The sequence below is a fragment of the Perca flavescens genome, chromosome 12 (assembly GCF_004354835.1).
Source record: "Perca flavescens isolate YP-PL-M2 chromosome 12, PFLA_1.0, whole genome shotgun sequence".
Classification (NCBI taxonomy): domain Eukaryota; kingdom Metazoa; phylum Chordata; class Actinopteri; order Perciformes; family Percidae; genus Perca; species Perca flavescens.
In genome coordinates, this window is record NC_041342.1 from 346,174 (window position 1) to 358,327 (window position 12,154).

The window sequence follows — 12,154 nt, forward strand, 5'->3', positions numbered from 1 at the left end:
GGATTTTGATTGGCTGTGATGGACAAAAACGCTTTTGAATATCAATATGCAATGGAATAATGTTTGTGCGGCTTGGTCTGAAGATCATCTGTACCAAGTTTCATGAAAATTGGAGAAATTTTGTGACCTGTGAAAACTTTTGTGTTTTTGATGAAATCTAATATGGCCGGATTCATAATGTTGATGTCACAAATTGGTACATGTTGGCCTCAGGACCTCCCACAGTATTAACAGACCCCACTAGTAAGTTTGAATTCCAAACACATTAAACGTTTTATAGCCAAATAGTTTTATAGGCCAAAACGTCATTTTGCTAATTACAACACCCCCTATGGGTCTAAGGTCAGCAAATGTATTGAGCCTCTTCCTGATTGGGCCATGTACCTATGTACTAAGATTGGTGTTGATACGTGAAATACTTGCTGAGATATGAGTTCACTTCCTGTTTTGCGGCTTCGGCGGCAATTTCGATTGGCTGTGACGGGCAAAGACTTTTGAATATCAATACGCAATGGAATAACTTGTGTGAGGCATGGTCTGAAGATCATCTGTGCCAAGTTTTGTGAAAATCGGACCAATTTTGTGACCTGTGAAAACTTTTTAGTGTTGTTGATCAAATCCAATATGGCGAAAGGTCCAACATGGCGGATATTGACATCATGGGGTGCGTTGAGTTCAGCGTCATCCAAGGATTCCAACTATATCTCGATGTTCAAAATCGGGCATACAGTTCAAAAGTTAATCGTATGGATGCAACGCCAACTTTGACCCATTGGTGGCACTAGACTCCCTGTGGTGCAGACCTAAAACTTGGTGAAATGACTTATGGGACTGTCCCAAATCAAAGTGCCAAATTTCACAACTTTTTACTGTATGGTTCTATGGGCTGCCATAGACTCCCACGGCATGGGAAAGATGTGTAATAAGTAGAATCCCTATGGGGTCTTGCAGCTTTGCTGCTTGGCCCCCAATTACCATACAGTAATGTTTACTGTTTGGGTTCCTAATGGCTACACAGTGTTTTTCTAAATGAACTCTATGTGATTACACATGCTTTTCTTGTTTCTTGCAGGGTGACCGTTTCCCTACGGACTCCTATCGCTCCAAGGCTCAGAAGTCATCTCCCTCCAGCTTTTCCCCTCTTTCATCTCTCTTCCCTCTGCAGAAGCAGAGACCCCCAGCCGACCAGCTCACCAAGCAGGCTGAGGGTGACCTTCTCCTGGGCGCCCTGAGGCAGTATCTCTCTAGGCATCTGTCCCTGTACGGTGGCGGGGTGAGCCCCGAGGAGCAGGAGGCTCCCTCATCCCGCCAGAGGCCCTTCTACGCCAACGTAATAGAAAACTCTGGACTCAAAAAAGACACCTCAAAATCCAGGCTTCTAAAGTTGGGAAGAACGCAGGCGGCTTCAGTCAAAGACCCTCTGACATCTGTGGATGGTACGTGTTTTAAAGTGCACTATGATGAATTTTAGCATCAGAAAATAATGATGCTTATACTGAGACGTAGAGCTTTGCTGCAGTTCAGGCAGGACATGTATTTCATTTGCACATACAAACACTTAGCTGTTTAATATATCAATGCTTTTGAATCAGCTGTGGTATTTTTTTAGCTATAGTTTATGACCTTGACTCGGTCACTATGATATCATTATATGTTATATATGAGCTCCAGAGTATGTCATTATGTGACTTATAGTTTGAGTTTAAAGGGGACTTTAAGTATATACTTTTTGAAAATAAGAGGTATGTCCAGTGAATAACAATACAATACAAAGCTATGAAAAGAAACAAAAGGTTTTAGGAATTTATGTGATAATAACTGTCTGTGGGATGTATGTCATGTTTTATTTGATTGTAAAAATGCAAGCATTGTGGAGAACAGAAAGGAAAATATATGAAACAAAATACTTTGTAAGCCACCCGCCCATGTTTAAAGTGGAGCAACATCTCTTCTGCATAAGGACACTCATTTTCCCACAAGGTCCAACTAAGAGCTGTTCTTGAGCCTATAGATGCTAACATTTTAAATTTTCTGAGCATTTAAAGCTGCAGTAACTGATTTTTTTGGAACAAAGTTTCAATCTAAAGTAAACATTGCATTTTAACAAACAACAACTGCTGTTATTTTCTGTTCTCTTACCTCTGTGTCTCCTCCAGAGAGCTTCATCAAGAACGTTTTGAAGAGCGTTGGCAGGCACCACGTGGATGTGGATGGCCTGACAGTGCAAGATTTGGGCCAACTGTCCAGCCTAATAGCTGATGCTCTACAGGTGGTCAACCAGGACCAGGGACTTAACAGGGGCCTGATCCATGCCAGACCTGAACCGAGAGACCTGAGGGAGGAAGAAGAAGAGGTGGCTGCCAGGGATGAGGAAGAGGAGAAGTTGCTCGAGAACACTCCAACACTAAAACCACATGAGAGCACTCCCATAGTCTCGGCAGCACTTCAAGGTAATTTCGTAATGATACATTTTTTGTTTTTACTCTATCAAAGTATTGAGCAAAACCTGCCAAGCAAATCTATTGTACATAATTATGTAGGTAGGATTAAAGACACAAAGGAGCTCTTAAATAGCTTGCAGCAAGAGTGCAACATTAAAATCAATGTGAAAGTAAATAGGCAGCCAACACATCCAGTTTTAATGGTTCAGTGTCCACTGAGACCACTCAGAGTGAAAATGTGTCCACTACAGTTAAAAGTGCACAACAAATAGCTTTAAAATGACTGAAAACTATTATGATTATGATTAGATGACCTAGGTTTAGAAACCTGCAAATATATGTATGCAGATTATCTGATGCTTTCTCAGTGTTTGGTTACGAAAATAAACCTGTGAAAAACGAAATAACCACAGGAGCAAATTCATATCAGTCAAATATAAAATAGAATGAATTTGCGAAGTCCTTGAAATTTGGAAAGCCGGCTTTTAGCTCTTGTGCACATTTTCATGAAGCCTAACGCTGTGTGGATTGTTAACATCACATTTTATTTTTTTTATTTTACTATTCTTCTCCTTGACAAACATAGAAATGTGTGTTACATTTACTGTCTTTCTCCCAACAGAGCGCCGCACAGATACAGAGGAGCATATTGTGAAGGACAAGGTAAGCATTCAGTCTGTGGTAAGAAAACCCCACTTAAATGTCAAAGGGGAGGCTAACATTATAAGCAGTTATGCAACATTCTGCATTAGGAAGAAAATGAAGCATGCAGTTTTCAAAATAAATTTTAAAAAAATTTGGAAGTTCTGTTTTGCAGTTTACCACAAATATTACTTATTTTTAATTTATACTTTTTGAAAGGTTATACTAATACCACTACTACTAATATTACTGCTAGTTTAAGATACATGAATCCCAGAATATGTAGCACATTTAAAACATCATGAACACTAGACATTCTGAAGCAACGACAAGGACAACTCAAAGTGCTTTATATAACACATGAAAGGCATAAAGAAAGAAACACAAGGCAATATTAAAAGACAAATTTAGGATTTAAAAGAGTAAAATAAAGTGGAACATAAATGATCTAGATATAGAATGAAACAAGAATGAAACAGACAAGAGAATAATAGAGAGAATAGAGAGAGGGAATAATCATGATGGTGCAGTTACACTGATATGGTTTCAGTCTTTCCAGCAGATGTTGAACCTGGCTGCAGGGATTTGCTCCCATTCAGCAACAAGAGCATTAGTGAGGTCAAACACTGGTGCTGGGGGATCAGGTCTGGCTCACAGTCGGTGCTCCAGTGCTTCCCACAGGTGTTGGGTGGGGTTGAGGTCAGATCTCTGTGCAGGCCAGTTAAGTTCCTTCACACTAAACTTGGAAAATGATTTCTTTATGGAGCCGGCTTCATGCACAGGAGCATCGTCATGTTGAAACAAGAAAGAGACAAACACAAACTGGAAACACATTATTGTCTACAATATTGTAGTATCCCTGTATTGGAACAAAGAGGACTAAATCAAATCATTCAGAACTGCGTAAGAAGTATGTTGGAGTTTATCCCACTTTGTACATTTCAACACTGTCCATATACTTTTGACCACATAGTATATTTTCACTTGACAAATTATCAATGTGCCAAATTGGATTTTGGACAAACCTAAGACCAACTTACACTTGTCATTTCACTGTCTCGTAGCCGGATAAAAAAGCTTTTATTAACGTCAGCCACATATGCTGTATACGGCCAGATCACACATCTGATTGCATCCGTCCTGGTTTCTCCAGCTACATGCAAATCATCAGCCCTCCTCCAGGCCAGAAGGCGGTTGTGAGGTACCTGAAGGTGTTTGACAAACTAAAACAAACGCATGAATTGCATTTGACTGCATTGCAAGAAGATGACAATCAAAAGTTAAAGGTGCTCACACAGTCCTAAAATAGGTCTAATCAATCAAATCAAAGGCACAAGTGTGGGGAAAAAAAGAAAGAGAAGTGGGGGTGGCGGCAGCACAGTCCGAAGGGAGTTGGGTTAGGAACCGATGGGTCGCAGGTTCAAGTCACTGTCCAGACCAAAGTACGGTCTGGTAGGTGCACTGCCAAGGTGCCCTTGAGCAAGGCAAAGAACCCCAAACTGCTCGTGGGGCCTGTCCATTGGCAGCCCCCTCACTCTCATGTCTTTTCATTATAGCATGTGTAGGTCCCGAGCACGTGTGTGTATTTCAGGCCTGTGTGTAATGTGTGTAAAAACTGTACCAACAGATTGAAAATGTGAATTTCCCCTTGGGCGATCGATAAAGACATGCCTTCGTCTTCTTCTTCTAAAACAGCTGTGGGGGTAGGTGTGTTGAGGCTTTAAAAGCTCAAAGTGGATCTCAGTATAGGGTTTTTTATTCTAACCCTAATTTCAGGTTGGAATGCTGTTCATGGTGAGAAAATCCTGCTCTTTAAAATTTTAAAGTTGTAGTTCTGATTGGCTCACACAAGCCATCTAAATCTGAATATTTCTTTTCAGCCTGAGGGTGGAAAGCTCTTTACCAAACTTCTGGCCTACCTGGACAAAACTTCCTTCAACGCCTCTCCTCCAGCAAGAAATCGTGACGTTGTTGCTATGGAGACACCCATAGGCCAACAGGTGGGCCTGGAAAATGTCCAGAGCCGGACCAGCGGGGCCGGGGTGACGGTGCAGAAGAAGGACGCCACCCAGTCTGTGGAGGAGGTGTCGGAAGTGCAGGGCTGGATCAAAGAGGTGGCGCCCCCTCCTGCTTTGCTCGTGTATGAGGAGCCGCACGAGAAGACGGTGCACGTTCCCGAACTTCAGCTGGACGTCAAAGCTGGCAGGACGAAGGCAGACGATGATGTCTTTGGCTACGTCATCACCGACACAGAGTGAGTAGGAAGCTCTTAACATCAGAGGTTCTCTCTGACTAAAGAAAGCCCATTACACGCTGCGCCAATGGTATAAAACGGTACACTTCCTGTCTCCTAAATGGGCGTGGCCTTGTTTGAAAATGTAGTGAATGTCGTGTGGATGGATAAAAAGATAAATAAAAATATTTTCTTTGGCTAACATTAGATATTTACACAGCTAAAAACCATATTTAGCATTATGAACATTAGTTTTGTGAGGGCATTCACGAACGTGACGTTGGCTTAGCTGTGTCTCCAGATCTCGTGAGAGTTTCTTCCTGAGACAGAAACAAGTCTCGAACAAATTGAACAAAAATTATTTGTCCGTCTGAAAAATTTAATTTTAGTGTCAGAATTTAAAAATTCAATATTTACTTTGGTGACTATGGGGCAAAGAATTGGTCTTAATCGTTGTTCACATTTACTTCTCCCATTGGAATCAATACACTCAGGACCTGCCGCTAGCCTCTTAAAGAGGCGTGGCCGTGGACAAACCCATGACACAGATACAGAACATTACTTGAGTTGGGGCGTCTCATTCTAAATGGTTTCTGGTTTGGGCAGCTGTTCAAATCACACATATGTGCTACTTGCTATATGCTGTGAACACATTAACTAAAGACATCAGTTAAGGCTTCCCCTAAGTTTAACAGTCTCACCACAGACATATAGAAAAATGTGTAAAAATAATAACATTCTTTTTATTTACACTACTCATGGAGCATACTGAAGAAATATTTTTGTTCAGTGACATTTCTAGCAGATTAGAGCCATTGTGGCTATACATCAATGGATGGATGCTGACATCTTGAGTCTGGTATGATTTCAGGGCGAGAGACAAACCTTCCCTTTGTAATAAAAGTATAGTACAGTGTAGTTTTCTTACCGTCGCCTCCAAATGTAAAACTAAATATAAGTGTTAGGTGGGACATCCACAGTAACAGGCAATATTTTGTTCTCATAGAAGTGGAGGCCGGAAATGTGTTTTCCCCGTAAATACAAATATGTTTCTTTGTCGATGCTATCAAGGAAAAATAGAGTTGCTCATACATCACAAAACAGGTGAACCTGCCTTCATCCTGTTGTCAATGTCATTACCCAGGATGCAACAAGAGGACATTGCCTGGCCATCTTTCTCCTTTGTTCTTATTCTCACCAAGGCCAGAGCCATTTCAAAATGATTTCTCTGCTTCTCAGTTTGAGATTGTAGACTGTTAGAAATGGTGGCTGTGGTTTTTCTGTCTTTCAGCTGCAACAGGTGTAATTCTGGCTCAAGGCCTTGTGCATTTACTTTCCTTTCTCTGCCACCCTGTTACTTGTCATTCAGAGCAATACAAGCCATAACTGTTACGTTATAAAAGAGTTTGCAAAGAAACTCGTCGTTTCGTACTAGACCATAATCATGCAAAATTATTTTGTGATTTTTTGCCTGATGATGATGGTCTAGTACCAAAATGTTGCCAGCTATTAAATTTATTTTTGCAGGAGTTTCTTTGTAATTTAACTCGTCCCCCTCCGACACACCTGTCTCACATCACAGATGTGCCAAGTATTTTTCTGTTCTGGCGTTATAGAAGAATAATGTCTTTGTGATGTTGTTGTCAAGGTCCCATTCAGGGCCTCATCTATCTATAAATTGCAGGAACGTCTGTCTGTCTGTCTGTGTGTTATGCGCATATATCTCAAACCGTTAGTCCGATGGATTTCAAACTTGACAGTTGTCCTTCTACGGGCACGGGTAAGTGCAGTGCTAAGATTGACGTTGTTCTGATTTGTTGTTCTGATCTGAAATGCAAAAGATATTGTTAAATATACATTGATAAAAGAAGCACACATTGGCTTTTGTCGGTCTAGCCGCTGGCCACTCCCTCTCTCACACTGCACACTGACTGGGCACCTTGAGGGAATTACTGGAATTGTTGGAATTGTTGGGGCTTTGTAAATTATAGAGTGTGGTCTAGACCTACTCTAGACCTACTCTATCTGTAAAGTGTCTCGAGATAACCTATGTTATGATTTGATACTATAAATAAAATTGAATTGAATTGAATTGACTGAGCTCAGCGGAGGACCAGACACAGAGAGGGTCGAAGAAAGCAGCGGAGCTTTGGCAGTTAAAATGTGAAATACACCTCAGACCCACAAAAATGTGCAAAGTTGCACTACTTCGGACTGTCTTTGACTTTGAATAAACAAACTAAATTCCTGAATTTAAGGATGTTTCAGAATCCCACCCATGCAAAGCACAACCAGCTACAGACAAGTGGCAGACAGAGCGTGAAGCCATTTATAGGCAGGCTATCTATCTAATAAAGCGAGACATATCTGTATGTATTTGTGTTAGTGCTGTCAAACGATTAAAATATTTAATTAATGTCATAGTTAATCGCAATTAATTGCACATTTTTATCTATTTTAAATGTCCCTTGATATCTTTTTGTCCCATTATTTTTTCTCATTTCAATGCTCTTATCAACATGATACGATACTTTTAAAACGGTGCCTGAACCGAAAGATATATATATTTAAAAAGGTGCACCTTGTTCAATTGTATTTGTCTGTTCTGTATGTTCAAAAATATAAAACAATAAAAAGTTGATCTAAAAAAAAAAGTAGCACAAAATGGTGAAAACAACCACTGGATGGGAAAAGGGTATTTTCAATTACAGTGAATGCACCACGAGGCTGGCAAGGCGAGCAACATTACATCATGACTGTTTTTCAGACAACGGCAGCTCCAGTCCGGTGTCGGAGTCAGTGAAATACAGACACACTTTACACCGTTTAGCTGTCAACATTTTAACCGTGTTTAATCCAGCTGCTAGCTAACGCTAGGCTAACGTTACCTGCTGCTAAGTTTAGTGTTGACTAGCTAACGCTAGGCTAACGTTGCCTGCTGCTAAGTGTAGTGTTGACTGGCCTCCTGTGCGGCGATGTTTCAGTTTCAGAGCATCAGAAAGAAGCGTAGGCATCTAAGTGGCTCCTAAATAAGGCACCGAAATCCGTGTTGCTATTTGGTCCGGTAGATAACGGTCGTTAAGGCACCGGTGCCGTATTAGCACCGGATCTCGGACCCCATTCAAAACGGCGATTTTCGCCGAAAAGCGACTAGTTTGCAGGTATGTACTACTCTTTGGCCAGCTGGCAAGCAAGTGCAAACCAGTGTGTGTGGCGTGCATGTTTTGTTTCTGGTCTAGCTAGATCCGGTGTTGTGTTGTAGTTTATCTAACGTTACTAGTTGTTGCAACAGCATGTGAAAAAACTACAAAGTTTGCTGGGCCAAAAAGAACGTTAATCTCGCGATAAAACAATTTACGCCGTTAAAATGGGTTTTTGTTAACGCCGTTAATAACGTGTTTAACTGACAGCACTAATTTGTGTGTGTCTGTGTTTGGGGGGGAAGGTAACCTGCACATCACACGCAGACGCCACATGCAGAACGCTTTACAACAGCGGGGGGCGGGGGCATTAAAGCCTTTGACTCTTTTCCTGCAATTGTATTAAGTTGCTGTGAGCTGGCAGAATATAACATAATCTCGGAGATTATTCCTTCACAGCACTGTGCAATATGGTACCGTTTGTATTCTTTGCTCTATGTGACCCTAGCTAACAGAAGTGCATCGTGACATTGCATTAAAGTTACAATTAGCATTAACATTGTGCATTCCACACTGCAGTCATACCTGTATACTTTTGATTCCAGCTCTGCAATAGTATTTCTTGATGTCCACATCAATCTCTGTATTCCCAACAAAACTACAAGGAAGAAGAAGGCAATAAGAGGAATAATGTTATAATGTGAAAGCGAGGGAACAAAGATGGGAATACATAGATATAACATACATTTTTGTTTTCATGTTTTGCCTTTGTATTCATCTGGAGCACACATTTTTCATTATTAAAAGGAAAAGGCTGGTTTCATCAGTAGTGGCTCACTGGTGACGACTGAAAACGCAAATCTTTAAGTTTGTTTCCAATTTAAGAAAGGCTCAGTAACTTCCTAATAGCTTTTTCATCAAACAGCAATTTTTGCAAGTTCCCGCAATTTTTGCAAGTTCCCGCAATTTTTGCAAGTTCCCGCAATTTTTGCAAGTTCCCGCAATTTCATCGCATAAAATTGCATAAATATCCCGCATATTCCATTGCATTTTTTAAGAAAATGTGCTGCATAATCAAGGATTTTTTACCCGCAACAATCACAAAAAATTTCAGATTAAGTGGTTTGGGGTCCATCTGTAAGTAATTTTGGGGTACAATTTGGTTTTGAAGAATTCTACAAGCAGCAATACCACAGGTCAAGCAATCGCCTGTTCCACACAGGCACATTTTCAACGGGCACTGCACTAGTTATGTTGAATGATGGCAAGCTGTTCACCAGCCCAATGTGCTGTCAAAAAGGCTATTTTTCTTGAACCTCCTTTACGTTAAAGCAATGGCTTAAAAGGTGCAAATAAATGAACAAAACATAATGCCAAATAAAACATGAAGTTGGGGGTTCCGTCTGTGGATTTCAGGGCCTATGAGGATACTCCCAGCCCTCTGGGCAGGACGCTGAATATAGCATTTTTTTCCAGTTCTTTAAAAACAATGGGCCTCATTCACCAACCGTTCTTACGAAGAAATGTGTTCTTAAACCCTTCTTACGAACTTTTTACGAAGATTCTGGCATTTACTAATGTTTTCTTAACTTCTTAGTTCTTAGCTAAGAACAAAATCTACAAACACTGAAAAGCTCTCTTACGCACATTTGAGTGATGACAATTTGCTCCAAATGATTGCTTACAGCATTTTATTTAATTCTACAGTCGTTTACAATGATAGTATTGTACTGTAATGTATTTCTGATCATTTGTTGAAAAAGAAATCTTATTATGCAAAAAAAACACTAACACTGCAATTTACATCAGCAATTAAACTGATTAAATCCTGCGTTATTTGGCGATTGATCGCTATTTAAAGGGCCAAAATGCAGTGGTAGAATGTAACAAAGTACAAATTCGTCCTAACTACTTAAGTACATTTTTCACGTATCTGTACTTTACTTAAGTAGACTCAATAGTGCATAGCCTACTTTTGACTTTTACTTTGTTACATTTTGCAGCAATTATCTATACTTTCTACTACACTACATTTCTACAATGTTCCGTTACATTTTCTGATCAGTTTCCCCCCTCTGCCAAAACGTCTTCCTGACCGTCACACGTTGCACCGCTGATCCAAGCCGGCTCCGGTGCTGCAGAGCCCGGGTGCAGCACCGCTGACCCTCGGTAATACAGCCTCCGGTAAAAGTGAAAATGAAAACGTTTGTTTTTATTATTCCCGTTTTTAAATCAAAGTTGCTATATCTATTTCTCTCCACAGCGTCGTTTACTCCTCCGCCAGGCTGCGTAAGACGCGTTCATATCTTATTTATTTGGCTGGACCTCTTCGCATCTCCCCATGTCCGCTGCTTCACACACTTTATTTGCTTACTTGCATGGTTAAAGAAAATAAAACCGTCTTAAAATACATCCATGAATAAAACCAATCGCATTCCGATTCTAACAACATATTTCCGTTTTATGCTGGTTAGGATAGGAACTTTTTAAAAAAAAGCCAGGCCTTGTTTGTGGTAGTGGACACCTTATACTTTTACTAAAGTAAATATCTCTTGTTATTTGTACTTTTATTTAAGTACTGAGATTCAGTACTTCCTCCACCGCGGCTCCGACAATCTCCGAAAACCTGTCTCCCAGGAGGTGCACAGGAAGTGTCATGTCCTTATATGGGAATTTGCGGGGCGTTATTTTATGCTAATTAGGAACAACTGGCACGCGCTTTCAGTTACGAAGACGTGGGATTCATCAATCCTAAGAACACAGGTGCGAACAAATCTGCTGTTTAAGAACACGTCATGAATCCGACGTAGACTTCTCTTAGGAACCTTCTTAAGAACATATTTAAGAGAAAACTTAGGAAGATATTGGTGAATGAGGCCCAATGATGGTAAAATGGAAGCTTTGCACCGACTGTGGAGGAAACAACATGCAATGTTTCTTTCAGAAGCTTACTGAGACTGGCAACCAAAAAATCTGGCACATAACTCCCCAATATTACCACAACCTGTTTTTACAGAAGATGCAGGGACGGACTGACAATCTGTGCTTTCTGGAAAAGTCCAGAACACAAAAAAAAAAGATTCTATTAAAGCAATATTAAAAGCCAACAGCAGGGGGCGCAAATACAATCACTTATATGCTACGTGTACAAATAAAACTGAAGAAGAAGAGTAGAACTACATCATTAGACGTGAGTTAATTTCACATCAGCAATACTGGTAAGTGCCAGGAGCAGGAAACTTTATAGGCTGCCTTTATCCCTATCTTAGCGAATTGCATGTTGTCAGCTCAACATGAGTGTGCATCATGATTATGAAAATGATCGTGCCATTTAGTGCTGTCAAACTGAACGTATTTAATAATTTCTGTTAGGTTAATTTGAAACATTAAACGCGTAAGAAATTAATCGTGGGTTGACCGCGATTTCACTTGGTTGTATATGAGAGGTTGTAGTGAACTCAATTTTGCTGCTAGGATGAAGACTGTGGTATTAAATTAAACGGGAAAACATCAGGCATGCATTGGTACCACTTTAAACGTGCTAACAAACAGGGAAGGGGGCGCAATAATTCACCAAATGTAACCAAAAGTTTAACCAAAAGATCCTAGCTTGCACTTTCTGTCTGTTTTCCATCAGAGTGCAGTTTTTCCTTGTCTTTCATATTTGTGTTTACTATTGTGGAACTGACAAAGACTTG

General features: G+C 40.4%; 1 protein-coding gene across 4 annotated transcripts in view; it reads left to right on the top strand.

The window, feature by feature from the left end:
- LOC114565842 (receptor-type tyrosine-protein phosphatase N2) overlaps positions 1–12,154 on the top strand; it is a 298,094-nt gene that overhangs the window by 77,701 nt on the left and 208,239 nt on the right. For 3 of the 4 annotated variants that reach the window (XM_028594123.1, XM_028594124.1, XM_028594126.1), the window contains exons 6-9: positions 1,073–1,436; positions 2,157–2,450; positions 3,064–3,104; positions 4,964–5,337. In XM_028594123.1, coding sequence (XP_028449924.1) covers positions 1,073–1,436; positions 2,157–2,450; positions 3,064–3,104; positions 4,964–5,337 — 1,073 coding nt within the window. The remainder of the gene's footprint in view (positions 1–1,072; positions 1,437–2,156; positions 2,451–3,063; positions 3,105–4,963; positions 5,338–12,154) is intronic. The other variant, XM_028594125.1, reaches the window with a different exon arrangement.